This window comes from Poecilia formosa, unplaced genomic scaffold (assembly GCF_000485575.1).
Source record: "Poecilia formosa unplaced genomic scaffold, Poecilia_formosa-5.1.2 Scaffold32, whole genome shotgun sequence".
In the NCBI taxonomy this organism is placed as follows: Eukaryota; Metazoa; Chordata; class Actinopteri; order Cyprinodontiformes; family Poeciliidae; genus Poecilia; species Poecilia formosa.
The window spans coordinates 129,095-148,306 of record NW_006799971.1 but is presented as its reverse complement, the minus strand read 5'-3'; the positions used below and the strand labels follow the sequence as shown (position 1 = coordinate 148,306).

The window sequence follows — 19,212 nt, the reverse complement described above, 5'->3', positions numbered from 1 at the left end:
AGAGCTGACATACAATATAGGTTGTGATCTACAGCTTATGCTGGAGTAGTTTGCAGCAGAGGGTGAAGCAGCCAGGATGAGGATCAGTGCCTCCAAATCTGAGACCATGGGCCTGAGCTGAAAAAGAGTAGAGTGCCTTCTTCAGATTTGGGGAAAGGTCCTTCCCCAAGTGAAGGAGTTTCAGGGTTTTGTTCACTGATGAGAGACAACTGGAGCCAGAGATCAATAGGCAGACTGTTGCTTCATCTTCAGTGATACGGTTGATGTACCGGTCTGTCATGGTGAAAAGAGAACTGAGTCACAAGGTGAAACTCTCAATCTTTTGGTCAGTCTATGTGCCCTCTTTTATGGGCACAAGTTTTGAATAGTGACCAAAACAATGAGATCGCGGATACAAGCGGCTGAAGTGAGTTTGTGTGTTTTTCTGGGCTCTTTCATATAGACAGGGTGATCTGACTCCGGATAAGTGGAAGAAAATGGATGGATGGATGGATAATCCCATATTTTACACATAATTTTGCAATTTGTTTGTCTAATTCCATCCTTTGAAAACATAATTCAAATGTTATGATCAGTTATTTAGTTTTTGGCCATTCTATCAAATACTTAAAAAAATCTCTTACTTCTGATGCCAATATTTTACTTACCTTTGAGAAAAATTATATGCTGAGGTAGTAACACCTGAATACACTGCTGATCTAAAGTGAGCTAATGATATTACTAAATAGTCTAGTAAGTATGTCAATAAATTAAACAATCACGGTTCGTAATTATTTTTGTGTCCAGCCCCACTAGTCCAAACCGCCTCAGTGAGGGAGGGGTGGCCAAGTGGAAGGAGGAAGGGAAAGTGAGGAAAAATCTCTTGAGTATGAAAGAGAAAACACCTTCTTGGATTTTCTTTGTATTTGCCGCCGGACTGCTGTGTTCATGCTCTCAGACCTTAAACAGTTGGAGGTGAAGCAAAAATGAGTTCGGGGTTGATCTGACGTAATTCCAAATTTGTCTTGATGCACGCGCGCTCTCTCAACTGCCAGCTGTCGGAACGCGCACCCAGACGCACTTCTGAACCGCTGAGGCTCACTGAGAGCGGCTCACCGCACGTGTCCCGCCTGGAGAGAGTTATTGTTGGTGAAACGGTGGAGAATAAAGAGCCGCACAAGGATGTCGCCGCCTCTGCTGCTGCTGCTACTGATTGTCACTTTCTTCTATATCTCAAGCTCAGGTAGGTAGGATTGTTTCTTTTGTGTTTGTTTGAAACTTGTTTTTTGTCCAAATTAATTTGCCTTGTCAGACATTAAGCGTAAATGGTTCCCCATTTCTGTTATTTTCAAACCCTGATCTCTCCGTCTGTCAGTCTACTTTTGCAACAAGTCCACTTGAGTATCAATCAATCAATCAATCAATCAATCAATCAATCAATCAATCAATCAATCAATCAATCAATCAATCAATCAATCAATCAAATTTATTTGTATAACACATTTCAGCAATAAGGAAGTTCAAAGTGCTTTACATAATAAAAACACAAACATACAAAGTCATAAAAGACTCCACACAGTAAACCAGTTAACATTACATTTTGTCAAATGCCATCGTCACACATAAAAATGTTGGTCAGTGTTTCATTCATGATCGTTCAAAAGCAGGTGGGTTTTTAGTCTAGACTCAAAGGAAATCGGTGTTTCAACTCTTTTGCATTTTTCTGGACGTTTGACCTATAGATGGATATAATCTTCATTTTGTTATCTGTATAAAATAAATAATACATTCCAGAGACACTGTTTAATTGTTGCTTTGTTTATTGTTTAAGGTCAGGTGATTATCATTATCATTTCCCAGTTAATCAAAGCTGTCCAGGGCAAAGGATGCTTTTGTTTTAGGGGTTATGTCATCACACCGGGTTGTGCTCCTTCTAAACTTTTTACACCGATCTGCCCTTTTCTGGGCTCCAAAGCCTGGTGCACAAGACAGTCTGGAGAGGTATAGGCCTTTAATGTGTCTGGGCTTGTTCTGCCATACCTGCTGCTGTATCTTTATACTGCAGCACTTGAGGATATTTAACCTCAGCTGGATAATGCAGAACAGACTCAAGCAAACCAAAGTGTGCTGTGGGCTGAGCTGCACTTGGAGTGCTTTGTTTTGTGCTGCAGCGCCTGGAGCTGCACAGGAACCAGATGAGGAGGACTTTAATCTGCAGGAGTAGTTAGAGGCATCACTGATGATTAAATAAAGTGGGCATTGGTGAACTTCTCATTTTAAACACTGACAGAGGATTTTCAGTAAGAATTTATTTTAATGTCATAATTAAAATAAAAGCTTTAGGGAAAAGTTGATCTTAAATGGGTCTCTGATGAATGTCCAGTCCTTGGATAACTTCTCAAAGGCAAATTTGAATATGTATGGTAAATAACTGTCAGGATTAAAGTTTGGTTTTGATGCCACTGGTTTACAGTCATTGCAGTCGGCGTGCTGGTTTTGTTTCTTATTTTCAGGGTAGCTGGAGTCAGTGGCAGGCTTCCTAAAACCACTGCATTGTACTGTTTCCGTGTGCATTTATTACTTTGCTTTGCAGACAATTTCAATAAAATGCATTAAAGTAAGACTTTAATGTGTTAAAGTTTTACACAATAAAGTGTAAAACACATTAAAGTAAAACTTGAATGTTTTCTATTGAAAATATGTGTAGTTAAACCAATAATTAATTTTTCAGTCCTTTCCAAATGAAAATCTTTACATTTCAACATGCATTCTTATTCACCCACCTTCATATTTTAATTTACAAAGGATTTTGAAAATCATGTATTAGTCTGATGCTTTTAAATACAATCAGGTACAACTAACTAATTTACTATGTGCTTCCTGGCAATGGGGAACTTGTCAATATTTATGGGGAAATAGAGGGAGCTAAATACAGGTTTGTCTTTGAATAAAAAAAAAAACAGTTAGAAGCTGCTAAAGACTTGAATGACTGTTTACCTTCTAGTAAGACAATGTGTTAGAATGGCATAATCAAATCTCATTCTGAAATCCAGTAAGTAGTCAATGACAAAATGAGGAAACAGATGTTGTCCACTAAGGTTCACCACCATGCCATGTTTTCTCCATTTATGGATAATGGTTCTCACTGTGGTTTGCTGGAGCCTCAAAGCCTTTGTAACTCTTTTCAAATGTAATGTTAATGGATTTGTTTTTCATCTGTTCTTCATTTCTTCAGATGCTGTGTTCATTTCCAAGATCTTTTTGCTCACTCAGTGTTGTCAACAGTCCCTACTACAATTATTTTTTGGCTCTACTCTGGCAGGCCATGGTTAGGCTTGTGAAATCATACTTCACCCATCTCGGCTGCTGCTGGTGCTCAGAGGGCCGGTGCATGGCAGCCTGGCCTCTGTCAGCTGTGGCTACTGCCCAGTAGCTCGCCACCATCAGCAGGTGAATGTGTGAAATAAGTGCAGAGAAAGCACTTTGGGTTCCTATGGGATTAATAAAGCACTATACAAGTACAATACATTTACTATTTAGAATAGAATAGAATAAAATAGAATAGACTTTATTGATCCCAATGAGAAATTGCTTATTAGTTGACAAGGTACTCCATCCAAGGTATTAAATATTACTAGTACAAATAACCATAAGAGATAAAATGTATAGTATATATCCCTAAGAGTGATGTAAGTTATTCAATACTGAATATAAATAAATAAATAAATAAATAAATAAATAAATAAATAAATAAATAAAAAAAATCTATAAGAAAATAAATAAGTGCAGATAAAATTAGATTTAAGTTGCTCAGATGTGGGCATTGTAAAGTCTGATTTTTGTGTTGCTGTGTGGTACACTTTGTTAAAATGAGTCCGGGGATGAAGCTGCTCCTGCAGCCGGCCAGCATGTCGTGAAGAGGATGAGACTCGTTGTCCTCCTGCACCTTAACATGATCCTTCTCTACTGCCAGAGAATCTAACTCCACAGCATACAGGATGCCAGTGCCAGACTTATAGTCTGTGGTTGCCAGACCACAGACTATAAGCCTGGCAACCTTGCTGAGGTCCGTCATGGTTCAGATGTTAAAGGACCTCAGCCGCCTCAGAAAGTAGAGGCAACGTTGGGTCTTCCTGTGTGGAGTATCAGTGTTCTTGACCCAGTCCAGTTTTTTGTCAATGTGGAATCCCAGATATTTATAATTCTCCACAATGTCCACATTGGCCCCCTAAATGGTAACAGGTCACCAACACCCTGGTCCTCCTCCTCAGATCCACCAGTTCCTTGATTTTTGTCACATTGAGCTGCAGGTGGTTCAGCCCACACCATGTGACAAAGTCACCTACAGCAGCAACCCTGTACTCAACCTCATCATCCTCACTGATAGAACCAACAACAGCTGAGTCATCTGAGAACGTCTGTAAAGACAGTCTCAGGGCAGTAGCTCTGAAGTTGCTTGTATAGAAGGTGAAGAGGAAAGGAAAGAGGACATTTAATTTATTCCTTTAAAAAATTAAATAATTGTCATCATTTGCATTTGCTATTCACTCAGCTTTTCTTTGTCTTGTATGAGAATTTGCTTAATGATATGGAACATTTAAATGTGACAAAATAAGCAAAGTCAGAAGGAATCTCTTTGCCACAGCACTATAGTAATATGCTCATGTTCAAACACCTCTCTGTGTGTGCAGGTTATTACTGAGTGACCCCTGGGGTCACATTTGGGGTCAGTTTCAGAGTGTGAATCAATCAGTGGCTGTGTAGATGTCTGTGTTAATCACAATTCTTTAGAAAAAAAAAACAACCCTTGTGTGTTTTTACATTTTCATTTCTTTGTTCCTCAATTACTGGGCAGAAGCTTTTATTCTTGTCTTTATTTTATTGTCTGTTTTACTTCAGTTTTACTGTCATCTGCATCCATCCATTTGCCTTCCAGCGATTCTGGTTGGGTCTGAAATAAGATTGTAAACCTTCAAACAATGTGGTGAGGTTACGGTCAAGAGTGTCACGATCCGACCTGAGGTTTGTCACAAACTTTACATTACTGGATTATTGTATCAAAAACTGTATACTCTTAACTGTTATGTTAAAAGCAGCTGCATTTGAGTACATTTTTTTTTCCTTTTCCAGATAAAAGATGGCCCAGCAGTAAAAGAATTGAATTTAAATGGCAATTTTCTAGTCAAACCAACAACGCAAACCATTTTTCTAGCTCCATTCGCACAGTCAACCTCACATTCATTCATTGATAGTTAGACCAGCGTTTCCCAACCCTGGTCCTCAAGGCATAAACATAACCATAAACCACAAATCTGGAGCAAACAGCAAAACAACTGAAACAGAGTTCATTTAAATCAAGGCTAAAAACCTACCTGTTTAGAGTTGACTTTGATTAATAGCAAGGGACACACTGATCAACATAATTGTTGTCTATTTGTTTGATTTTGATGACATTTGATAAACTGTAACATTTACTGCTTAATTAATAATTGATGACTGTATGATGTAAAGCAATTTAAACCGCCTTGTTGCTAAAATACCTTGTAAATAAACTTGACTTGACTTGGAAATGGTGGATGACAGAAAAGGAACCCTATCAGTTCATTCTTTAAGTCAGTTGTTTAACAATGTTTTACAAAGTGTTTGGTTAGAACTGCTTAACTTTAATCCCAGTAGTGTAAACTCAGCATTGGGGTAAAATAAATAACATGTAATAATCAGCTTTAACTATGCCACTGACTCTGTAAACAATTTTCTGGTCAAATTGTGAATGTTGAACACAGGTAGCTTGTGCTAAGTACTTGGCAATTTAATAATAAATAATCAATATCGATATAATCAATAATAGAATTATTATTATTATTATTTTATTATTGTTTTATTTTTTATATTTTTATTTTTAAATAGTCCTTTGGATCGAATTTAACAGAATAAATGAGTCGATTTCGGCAAATGTGAGGGTCAGTTCCTGTCCAGCCATAGCGGTCTGGACAGGAATAACAAACACTCCAGGCACTCACCTGTTGAGTTCATGAGTACATCCAGGAAAAACAAAACAACCCCCCCCCCAAAAAAAAACATGCACAATTCTCTTCATCAAACAAGACAAACTAAAGCTTTGCTTGGAGGTACTTTCTCTATGACATACATGGACGGAAAAATAGGAAATGCTGAAGGGTTCTACTAGCTGCGCTAATGCTGCAAGGTAATGCTCCAACACTGATGTTTGAGAGCAAGTTGAACTGTGTGTTTTTCAGCCTCATAGGCCCAATGACTGAGAGTCTGCAAGTTCAAATTGTGGCAGCGGCAGCTATAGAGGCACTTTCAGTGTCAGCTGACAAGACTGCTGTCAGCTGCCACTGCTGCTGGAAACTGATACAGCTTAGTGGTGGCAGCATCTGACTTTTATGGCAGCTGACACAGATTCTGTGGCAGGTTGGATGTTGAATATGAATACATTTAATTTGAATAAATATATAAACAGAAAAAAAAACTGTAAAAAAGAAATAATTTAAAAAAAAATCAAGAATGGACATGTCTAAAGTCTGATCAGGTTGTTGAGAAATAATAGTTCATGAAGAATGAGGAGGCTCCAAACTGGGTCACAATATTTGGTTATAACTTGTTTAACTTCTTTCCCAGCAGGAAAACCCCAGATGTTTGGTAAACAAAATAACCCAGCAGTTTTTTGTCTGTTGTAGACAGAATGCTGTGAATCACTGATGACCTCATGCTGAAATGTAATTTGTCTTTCTTAACTCTTCATCTATCAGCAGGTCTGATCTTTTAAAGACGAGAACAAAAATGCCTTTTCTACCTGCATACTCTGCACCTCGTGTGTCAGTTACTTATTATCCATCACCAGCAGACTACTTGCCTAGCTAAAAGCTAGCACTGCACTTTTCTACCCTGAACAATTAGTCATCATACATAATACACTTACATTGGAGGATCTGAAATGAAGTGGGTGCACTGGCTCACTGGGAGGAAAATCTCTTGCAGGAGTGATTGATGACAGAGATCTTTGAACTGATAGTTTGAGCCGTTTTGTTGAAGTGAGGTTTTAAGGTCACCTCCAGCAGAATGGTGTTTCTAGAGGCGTTTTTTTGCAGCTGAGTTATAGGGTGATAACTAAGTTCCTCATTAACTCATCCTTTCCTGGGACATCTTGGTTTTGACTGAAAAAAAAAGTAGTTTTTTTCTTCTGGCATTTTGTGAAGTATTTTCCTATTGAGTGTATGGGCAGAGTTTTAAACGAGTTTAGCTCTTTTAAAACAACTCATAGGTTTTATATGTCAGTTCTCTGATTTGTTAGATAGCATTCCTACATTAAACCTCTAACAGGTTCATGTTCACAAGTAATCTATATTACATTAGTGTCTTCAGCAAAGATGAATAAAATTGCTGTTTTATGAAGAGCATAGAACATCCATGCATAGAATGTGCCTTTTAGTTGATCATTTTCCAGGTTGGCAGATCATCAAACCTAATACTTAAGGTTTGATGATCTGTCACTCACCCCTACTTTATTCCAGAGGCTCAAGACTGGATTCAAAAGATCACCTTTGGGATGTGTTAGAAGGGGAATGTCAGGATCGTGGGTTGTTTGTTTTGGGTTTTGTCATTATTTGTGTTCCTTAGTTTCTTATCTACAGCAGTTCTGCCTTGTTTCTACTATTACTTTATTTCCTACTAAGTAATTCTAGTTATGATTATTTTTTATGTCTAGTCCTTTCTTAGTTACTCTAGTTTAATTATATTTCTTAGGCCTAGTTATTCTTTAGAGATAGATTTATGTCCTAGTTCCCTGTGTGCTCTCGCTCACCCCATGCCACTTTCTCTCTCTCTCTCTCTCTCTCTCTTTTTTTTTTCTTTCTCCTCACACCTGCAAACCATTTATAATTAACCATTCATTCCTTGTCCCCAGTACAACTCATTCTCAGTTAACTCCTTGCTGGTTACTCCCGTAATATCCTATCAATATGGACCAAAATCTCAGAATTTTTTTTTATTGTAGACAATTTTAGCCATCCTTCCAGAAGCAGATATTTTTCGGTTAGATACTGAGCCACTGAGTGTGTGAATTGTCTGACCTGTGATGCCCTGTATGCCTTGATGCAGTAGAAATAGCTCCAATATTGAACAAATTCGCAGAATAATACTCAGGTAAATGCCAGACCTCCACAGAACTTGCCGGAGATGCTTGGTGAACCAGAATCGGCTGGCTTGACTTCCTGACTCAGTAATGAAGAGTGGATCTGGAGGTGGTGTTTGCAGATAGTATGGAGTGAACATAGTTAGAGATTGGTCCATAGCTGCTGAGAAATAAGTTATAACATCAGAGATTAATTGAGAAAGACACAGGAAATTGGTCATTTTTACTTCTCTGGAGAATGGAGATCATTATGACTCTGAATGGAGATCTCTGAAAGAAATTGATGAATAGTGAAAATGGGGCAAACTTAGTACTGCAGGAGGCCAAACAGGGCTAGCAGAAACATGAATTCCAAAGTCTGGTAAATGGAGGGAAATGGATATCTGGAGCGCAGCATAAGGATGAAATGACTGAGGATGGCTGAATGTTACTGCTTTTAACATCCTTTAAGAAGCATGGGTAGATGGTCACGAGAAATAGATGAACAGCTGTTACCTGATACCAGCTTGAAGAAAAATTTAATGCCAGAGAGGTAAGTCTGGATGGTGCAAGGACATATTTTGAAGACTGAATGAGTGTATGTGAAGGGACAGACTGATGTGGTGTCAGGAGAATGGAAATACAGTTGATTATCTCCGTGGAAAGATTTTGTTAGATTTTTCCAATCTAACAAACAGGCTGACAGAGTTCGAGGAGTGAGGCTGTTAAGAATGGCTTTCATGAGAAGCAGGGGAATCACTTGAAGATCGTTGAAGAAAATGGAGGGATTGGACTTGGATGAGTTTCTGACTCTGGAGCCAAGAGTTGGAACTTCTGAAAAGAGAGTCGAGACAGAGCATCATGTTCTATGTTCCTGGAACATGTGATTCACAAAGAAACAATTGGAGTAGTGCAGATACCAATGTAAGCTCACATGTGGTTTGGAACAAGTTGCTTTCTGCTTCTAAGAGCTCCGTGGCTATGAGCCTTGGATGTTGTTGGAGGTGAAGAGATCACCTTGGATTGATGGTGAACTGGAGGTATGATGGTGTGAGACTGAGATCGAGGCATTTATGATGAGGAGTCTGTCTCATCACTGGAGGAGGAGATGTTTCAGCAGCAGCTGGATCGGTTAGAAGATCACGTCTGGATAGAGCTGACTCGTGGAATTGCTGTGGTGAGTCAAGTCATTCCAAAAGCATGGACATCTGACAGTCTGATGGTTGCATAAAATGTAACAGACTGTGAAGCATTGGTGAGCTGAGTATAAATAGGCTGTTGGGAAATTATGTGTGGTTTTGGGCATGGCCCTGCTCCCAAACCTAAGTGAACATTAACTTTATATGTTACTAGCCCAACTTCTAACAGTCCCACACTATAATCACCTCCTCCAATTTACTCTTGACAGAGTCCAGCAGTGTTATCCCCCTGACAAATGGTAAACTCATCCATTGGATTGAAAAACCAAATACCTTTTGTGCAACAGTTTCAGTTTAGGAATAAGTGCCAGAGGCTATTGACAAAACTTGTCATTTAGAACAAAATTGCCAAGTCGGAGCCACACTTGATAATCAGAAAATAGCCAAATAGTTTTCAGTCTCAACTATTGTTCTAGTACCATGACTGGTGGTGAGGCATGGTATTATAAAATAGATGAAGAGTTAAGTTTACATACTGACATGAGCCTGATTGCACCGCAGAGCAGCAGTGTGCAGGTGGATCAGATGAGCCTGATTGCAGGAAAGGAGAGATAAAGGGAAAACAGAGCAGGCAGATGGGCCAAAGTCATTACAGATTTATTAACAAAAATACTTCAACTTGCAGTTAAAATAATTTTCCCAGCAAACAAGCTGCTTGGAACAGTCAACTAAATTAATAAGTTCAAATTAAAAGGATAATAAGAACTACTAAATGAAAATGAAGAAAAATAGTAAAAAGAAACAGTTCAGTGTGAATTTTGAAGAATTTGGAATGAAGCCAAATTAGCTTTTGACTAATTAATATTAGTAAATATATATAAAAAAATAAAAATAAAAGGTACAATAACCTGTTAAGTGATATATGGACCCCCTTGAATGTTATGTGTTGGCTGCTACACGCAGGCTCGTTGTCATAGCAACTGACAATAACGCCACTATATGTTTCAGGACTCAACACCAAAAGATACTCAAACATTTCCCACACAAAGAACAGAACAGTCAGACCAATAAACCTTTTTCAGTTCACAAAAAGTTTGTGCCAGTATACTTGAAATCTTAGGCATGTTTTTGGTTTTGCTGGATGCAAGTAGCACTTAGCATATGTGGCTGGAGAATCACGCTTTTATTTGTGGAAATTGTGATAAAATAGTGATTCCGACTGTACTGTAGACAATCTGGAGATATGTTCACCTTGCTGTTCACCCATAGGCATGAACAAAGTTATGGCCTGATGAACTGCAAAATCTTTGATTATCAGATCTTTAATAATCCCAGAAAAATGCTCATTTCTTTTGAGCTTGTAAAGCAGTGGCAGCCTGTGAACATTAATCAAGACATCAGGTTATGAATAAATTAAATCCTCTCTGTTTATATATGTTTTTGGAAAACCTTGGTAGGCTTCAATGCAAAGACAATGTTTATAGAGCTAGAATGCTACAAATTTCTCAAATGTTCACTCTTTGTTCTCTAAAAATCAAAACCACCATGAGATGGAACATCCAACAATAACAGAGACCAGAGCCTGGTGCTGAACCCTGTGATGGATAAATATTGATGCAGTCTTTGAAGGAAGCCCAGCCAAAGAAACCCTACATTTTCAATGACTCAAAGTGAAAAGCCTGCATTAGAAGTGAGCAATGACTGTTGCTCAGATTCCTCTAATCCTTTAAGATAACTGTAGTTGTCTCCAGCTGGTCCATCCTTCTTTCTAACTCCATAATTAAAAACTGATTCAGGGAAAATTCACGTGTCTGACAATTCAGTATATATCTCTGATCAAACCCATATAAGAGAAGGGAAAATGAAGCATGTGGTCCCTTTATCTCATTCATTACTGTTCTCTATGTCTCTCCTTTGTATATTGCAATCCATCTGGTTTTTATCATTGGTGGTCTTGGAGTGGAATCAAGTCAAGTTATTCAGAGAAATATCTGAAGCAAGCTGCAGGGAAAGAAGATGACAAGTAATGGCAGTGCCAGCCTGCTGCCACAAGTAGAGTCTTAAACCTGTTTTGGGTGATTTGATGTTTTGGTGCTCAGTCAGCCCAGGTTCCTGTTTCTGCAGCAAACTATGTTAATGCATTCCCTGCCATTACTGAGATAATGAATGGCTCATTAAAAACACACATTTACAATGTACACCAACACATGCACATGATAAAGAGTCTCATCTGGTGTTCAGTCACACAACACAATACGTACATACACACATACATGCACACGCATACACACGCATACACACTCATACATGTATACGCAGAGACATCTGGTTTCCAGACACAATCTCTGTTGTCTTTTAATGCCGTGCCTGTTTGGTCAGTGTATTTATCTACATCCCTGGTTTAGTCAGATTTTCTACCAACACAAGAGTTGATGTTCAGGTTTGCTAATGTTGTTTTCTACCAAAGCAAATACATGAAAAGTTCTCACGTTAGTTTTGGTGGTTTGGCACCTGGCGTAATGCTGTAGTGTATAGAAGGATGGCAAACACTTCTGTTGGTAATCAGTGCATTCTCTGTTCACTCATGTTGTGTTTAGTAATAGTTTGGAGTCAGTGACATGATAAAATAGTCATAAAGGATTAATAAAATATTCACAGGCAGCTAAAGCAAAGCAGTAATCTAAAGTCTATTGTTTTGCTCTTATACAGATTCATCAATTTTATTTTCTTCCTTTTTATTTATATTTCTAAATTAACTTTTACATAAGAAAATTGCACTTTTCCCAAATGCTGGTATTTACCTTATGCATTAAGATATATTTTAAGTGATGTAAAATAGTCTGAGGCTCAACGTGTTTCAAATGTCTCAACGCATTTATCATATGATGTTATGACATGAAACTCGATGATAACAATGGACTTTTTTTCCTTCTCATTGTGGAACACTAAGTCAGAGTAAACCTGTCCTGTTTTAGCATTTAGGTAAATGACAATGACTAAAAGTATTTCAATTTAAAGAATGCATGAACAATGAGAGAATTTTAAAGCAAGGCAAGTATATTTGTACAGCACATTTCAGTAAAAAGGCAGTTCAAAGTGCTTTACATGACGGACATATAAAACAATAAACAAACAAGAACCATTACTTTGCAGTGGAAAAATAAAGGAAAGTAATCAAGTGTTGGGATAATGCTTGCCTGGCCTTTCTCTATTCAGTGCTCCATCTGGGATTTTATTCCTGTGACCTGGATTTTGATCTTTATGTCCAAAAATAATTTCTTGAGTCTTGTTTCTAGTCAAATGAAGAAAGTTATGACACACCCATGCCAGATCCAGTACTTGAATATGTTCAAACTCACCAGGTGACATTGTGAATTTTGTATTATTTCCATAATTAGTGTAACTCAATGTATGCTGTACTCTGAGCCGGGGTGACATCAGTTACAGATACCTTAGAAATATTAAGACTTTACAGATGATCAAATCCAGAGTATGTTTCCATTTTTGTGTTGGCTGTTTAACATGTTGAGTCAAACCAAAATTTTGAATCACATGATTATTTTGCCCCTCTGTTGTTAGGGTTACCAACACAGGTGTTGATCTTCCACAATGATGAAACAATCATAATAAACCCCAAACACAGATGGAAGGTCACTAAAATTATTGAAGAAGTTAGCTTTATATTTGTGCAGTTTACACATGTTTAGAAACATGACTCAGGTGGGGTCCTTTACCAGGACAGAAGAAATCAAAAGATTTTCTCAGGAATAAATTTTTACACTTTAGTGAATTCTGAAATAAGCTTGCAATGCACTCCCTGTTTTATGTTTCATACATAAGAGAGAGATTATGCTCTTACTTACAAAATATTAGAAGGCATTGATTCTTGGCAGAGCCTCTATTTTGCTTTTCAGAATAAAAAATGTTTGATGTCAAAAGTTGTCTTCCAGATTTATTAAGACAAAATCCATCTACCTTAAAGCTATGCTTATGTTCCCACAAAATGTTTAAGTTATTGATAAATTTCACTGAACTGTTGATCAGAAAGGTCTGCTGAATATTTTGTTTTCACTCTGAACTGTACGCTGAGAAATGCTTTGATATTTAGATCTTGAACTTTGTTCAGCAGGTGGATAAAACTGAGTCAATTAACCAAGAAAAGCTGCTCTTCCTCAGCACATAGTCGGATTTGTTTACACCTATGTTGTGCAAGAGGATAGGTTAATAACTATTAATTAGTTCAATAAGGCAAGAAGGTCTTCAAATGGAAAATAACCGCAAGCATCTGACCAAAGTGGTTGCAAAGTGACTTTTGGTGTGGCCATGACTAAGTCCTGATCTCAGTCCTATGAAGAAGTTGTGGGTTTGTGTGAACAAGTGTGTGTGAGTGAACAAAATGGACTCAGTGGAACTGAGTCTTTTTGAGGAACTTTTTGTGGAAAAACCCCCCAAAACGTTTGACCAATTACACAATCTGAAAGACAGTTAACTCTGATGCTGACCAAATGTATGTAAACTTTTGAGTTTGAGGAAACTTACAAAAAAAATTCTAAAAAAAATGTCCTCGTTAAGTTTTCTAGTATTTAGCAAATAGAAATAAGTTTTCTTTTATTTTTATTTTTAATTCTAACTGAACAAAAAATGTTTGGTCTGATTTAAATTCAATGAGTGAGAAAAAAATGTTTGTGTCTTTTTATTCAGTGTATGTAAATATCTGGTTTCAACTGCTTTCAGTTCAGAGCTTCATGGCTGTGACCCAAACAACCTTCTTCAAATTCAAGATTTTACATAATAATTCTTTGTCATCAAAAAGTTTGAGAAAACTCAAGGGATGATTTAATGTGTCATAACATTTGAATTACTTTAATTCCAGACTCACTTGTGGATATATTTTAGACTACTCTGTGTGACATCATGTAAAAAAACATAAGGGTAAATTTGCAAAAAAATATGCATGTTAAATCCTATAATCCATAAATTATTCCAGGTACTCCCTTTAACTGGTGCACTCCTGTTTATTATGCACTAAAAACTTCAGCATTTTTTCTCTACCTACAGTATTAAAGGTTTAGTTGCAATATTTGATTACGAGCACAAACATCTAGAGAGTGCACATTTAATTTTGTAGTATTTTCCTGATGCAATTCAAGAGAATACAGTAAAATGCAATATAAACTTTAAGCTAAAATGGTTAAACATTTTCCAAAAGGAGACAGAGAAACTTTTCAAGAAACCCCTCTGCCTATAACTGCCTTACATAAATATCAGGTCTGCAAAATACAGTATTTTTGTTTTGTTCTCTCTCAATAGGACCCACATTGATACTAGAGCCAAAATTGTTAAATGAAGACTTTATGCTGATTTCTGTGATGCACCTCATGGGTTTACACCCCATTCTTACAGCAGAGAGAGAAAATGACCAACAGAGCGTAGAATACTAATTTACTTTTGAGGATACATTTGTAATGTAACACATTTTGTTAAATATGTTACATTAGTGTCTTAGCTGCATACAGTATATCACACATTACTTAGCTTTATATGTAGTGTTTAGATAGTGACTCATCCAGTCCCACAAGGAAAATCTGTATGTCCCCCCCCCAAAAGACAGTTTTTCTACTTTTAGTTGAGACTCACAACATACTATGCATGTGTGTGCATGTTGATCATAATCCGTTCACACAACCCTGCAGAGCCTCAGGACAGCAGCAGCAGCAGCTGACAAAGACCAGAATGTCTCATTTGATGCACATGAACAAAACATATTTACATGTGAACATTACACAGAAGTTGCTTTAAGCCTTTTTTCTTATCAATGAGCAACAAAGGCAACCCAAAGTTTTTATTGTACATATTTAGAAAAAAAGGGCCCATGTCTTGTCTTGTCTTCTAGTGTATTCAGATGTCAGCAGCCGTTCATACTGTAGCTGTAAAAACTGCAAGGAAATTAGAAGCAGTGTGCCTGGCAAGTGTGCCTGCCAGGATCTACTGGGGAGAAAAGTTGTATCTGTAACAAAAGGCCTTAACATCTGGTTATATTAATACCTGCAATGCATATTTATGTCATTACTTCCTATCAAAGTGAAAGTTCTACATATGTTCATTGACTTTAATATGTTTTTCTATGACTCTGATTTGGACCTTTTTGATACAACATTCACACCAATTGAACTTGTTTTTGTTTTACATTTTGTGATATTTTGCAAACAAGAATGTAATTTATTGGATCTCATGTGGTAGACCAACACAAAGTGATGAATAAATGTTATGTTTAAGTCATTCTCAACTAAATATAGGATGTAGAGAGATCAATGAAGCTGCTGCAGAATCAATTGGTGATAAAGGTTTGCAGGCATGCTAATGAGAAAATACAATCATTTAAATCAGCAGTGCTGCAGTGGGGGACACTTTTTTTTTTTACATTTTAAAGAATGCTGTTAAGCAGATCAAAACTACATCAGATTTAGTTAGATCTGCTGTAAATTGTGGTTATTGTTAAAAGAATACAGATAATCTAAGAGGTGTCAAGTAACTTAGTGGAAAGAAAATGGTCTAAATGAGAGACGTGAAAATCAGAGATTTTTGTCGTCTATGAGAACTCTAGCTGGAGAATCGTATTTAACAGGCTGAGCACAAAACTCTGAGCAAACAATTCAAATTCCAATAGTCGTTTATCAGCTTATAAAGTCACAAGAATCACTGCCAAAATTTAACTGCATCAATTATAACTGCTAATGATACGATTCCAGGCTGATGATGGACACAATTATTAGCTGATAGATGTGCAGACACATGGGCAAACATACGAGTAAACTCAAAACCAAAGGGCAAAACTACATCTGGTACTCAGACTCTGACATCTTTCCAGCGTGATGTGTGCCTACACAAGTCTGTGTGTGTTTAACGGTGAAGAACAGATGGAGATGGAGGGATTACGTAAGCCTCTGAACTACGTGTAAAAAGAAGCCACACCAGTAGAAGCATGCCCTCCTGTCCCATTATATATATTATTTCTTCTATGAGCTCTCTGATCTCATTTCTCTCCATTTTCAATACGTAGCAGATTTCTCCCTGCTTTAAGACAACCTTTATGGCTCATTTTTGCTTTGCTTGTTCTATCAAAGCACTCTTCTGGTCATTGAGTCTACATGTTTGCATATGAAGTGTTCCAAGATAAAAGTTATTGGAATATTTTATGTAAAGTTTCACAAAAAATATGTTCTGGACATCAACATGAAAGCATGTTGCTGTTTCTCATAAGTTTTTACTTGCAGTCTTTTTGTTGCAGAAAACGCTGATTTGTTCAACGAGTCAATTTCAGGTTTTATCAGCTTGCTCTATATACAGTAGATTTGATTTACAATGCAATCTCACATCAGAGAGTTCTGCAATCTCACATCAGAGAGTTCTGCAATCTCACATCAGAGAGTTCTGTGTTCGGACTTCCTGCTGGGGATGTCGTTTTGGTATGAGTTAAGTCTAAGAGCTTTTGTCAATCAACCTGTGTGGTGGGTCTGTCATGGATTTGTGCCAAAATAAAACTAGAGATTTGTCATACACAGTCAAATTCAACAAAAAAGTGGAAACAAACTAAAAGTATTTCTTCAAAAATAACAAACAACCTTTAAGCATGTATTAAAATATACTTTTCATTAACTCCATCCACATTTCTGTATTAAAAATGTTTTTCCCCCATTGGTCTGATGTTTTATTCTACTTCTAAAAGTCACATTTTAATTAGGTGAATGAAAAAATAAAGTAGAAAATAAATAAATAAAATAAATAAACCATATGCCCAGACACTCACACTCACATTTCCTACTTTGAAGAAAGGTTAATGGTTGAATAGTTGAATAGCTCCTGCTTGTGCTAACTGCTTAGCAGCCAAAAGACGAATGTTAGCTAAGGTGAACAGTCTTACTCTATAGTGAGAACTTAAGTCCATAACTAAACCTCTGACATAACTATCACTATATAACCTCATTTTAGCATCTAAACTTTTTTTCATCGGTCTGTGGACGAGGTTCAGTGCAGTCTGATCACATCCTTTGTAAAGGTAAAAATGCCGTACTATGAAGAGTGATGATGGCTTAAGCTAACGTTTGGTTAAAACTACCAGTCAACTTTTGTTGCAACAGCTTTAACTCTGCAATTATTGATGCCTTCCTTTATTTTTGGTTGTCATCTTTGGATTATGTATTAGTTAACTTTGCATAAATAAGTCAAAACATTGATCACCACTGATAGATGATGTGAATGACACTGATCAGCTCATTGAGGTCAAAGTAATTAGCCCCCCTCATTCCCCCGTGACATTTTTCTGTTTTTCAAAAATTGAAAAAAATAAATACATTTTTTTGTTAAACAGATAAATATTTTTAATACACATTTCCCAAACATCCTACCTTGTTAAAATAATTAGCCCCACTGATGCTAACAGTCCCTAGAGTATACTTTTTGCTGAATAATGACATTTTGTTATTATAGATTGTAAGACGTCTTTGGCAAAGTTTTCAAGCTTCTCCAGATTTGATGGTTTTCTGTCTGGACCCATATTTCCAATGGGATTCAGGCAGGGCTTTGTGTAGGACGGTTAACATCACTCTCCCTCGTTTTCTGGCGGTAACTTTTCACCGGCTTTGATTGTATGTTTTGGGTCATTGTGATGTTGGATGGCAAAGTCTCAACCCAGACCCAGTTTTGCTGCTAACTGCTTCAAGTCTACTTTCAAACTCTTCACATATCCTTATTTCATCATTTCTTCAACCAGCTTGTTGAGATTACCAGTTCCAGATCCACTGAAGCATCCCCACAGCATGATACTCCACCACCATGTTTAACAGTGGGACAGTGTTCTTTGGGTTATACACCTCTCCCTTCTTTCTCCAAACTCAAACTCTACCTTGGTCCAGTATGCATAATGTTTCTCCAGATTATCCTTAGGTTTGAAGGTGTCTCTTCTCTAGAAGTGGAGTTTTTCTTGGCCTGCATCCTTGCAGTCTACTTCTATTCAGGGTTCTAGTGACTGTCTTATTGGACACTAAAGTTCCTGACTTAGCTGGATCATTAACTAGTGTTCTGGTAGTTTTTCTAGGTCAGTGGTCTCAAACTGCATTCCTCCAGGTCTAGAGTCATGCAGCTTTTAGATGTGGTCCTTCTCTTACACCCTTGAATTAAATGATGAAACCGCCTTACTAGCATGCAGTCGAGCTCTACAGAGCTCTGCTAATCAGCTAATATTGGAGCCAGGTGTGCTGAAGCAGTGAGACATCTAAATGTTACAGGAGACCGGCCCTTGAGGACAGGAGTTTGAGACCCCTGTCCTAGGGTCTTTGGACTCAAGCTTTCTTTCCACAGACTTTGAAATCTTTCACTTCCTACTTCTGTCAGACTATTTGCTGCACCACTGTGTAGTTCTCTTTGAACTTCTTGATGATACTTTGTTCTCATTCCACTTCTTGACACTTAGAAGTGCTGTGATAGCATATATTCACTGTGATATGTATATCTTTCTCCTGCTTTGTGAGCTTCAATAATTTATTTTCTCAAGTCAAAACTGAATTCTTTTGTTTTTTGGCACGATGCTTTCTGAAGTGAGAACTCAAACTCTTGATGAAGATTTTATGCTGTGTGTAAAGTGTAGGACAACCCTTAGTTTTACCTCAATAAAAGCTAATGCTCGGAAAAGCTGTATTGAAAAATCATTGATCTGTTTGAGAGCACTTGAGAATGTTTTGAACAACAACAAAAACTTAAAATTCCACAAAAGGACTAATTATTTTGACCTACTTTGGAACATTTTTGTATTTGCTAAAGAAATAAAAAAAATATTTTACAATAACTCTCCAAAAGTCATGAAAATCAAACTATTGGATGTTTTACTTAAAATGTGTTTTATTAATATGGCTCTTCTAGCTTCCATCCATCCATCCATCCATCCATCCATCCATCCATCCATCC

General features: G+C 37.2%; 1 protein-coding gene across 1 annotated transcript in view; it reads left to right on the top strand.

Moving 5' to 3' along the window:
* Positions 1-841: 841 nt before the first annotated feature.
* Positions 842-19,212, top strand: part of LOC103136466 (collagen alpha-1(XI) chain-like) — a 52,855-nt gene continuing 34,484 nt past the window's right edge. Inside the window, exon 1 of the mRNA XM_016670258.1 lies at positions 842-1,222. Within this exon, the coding sequence (XP_016525744.1) occupies positions 1,162-1,222 (61 nt within the window). The 5' untranslated portion in view covers positions 842-1,161. The remainder of the gene's footprint in view (positions 1,223-19,212) is intronic.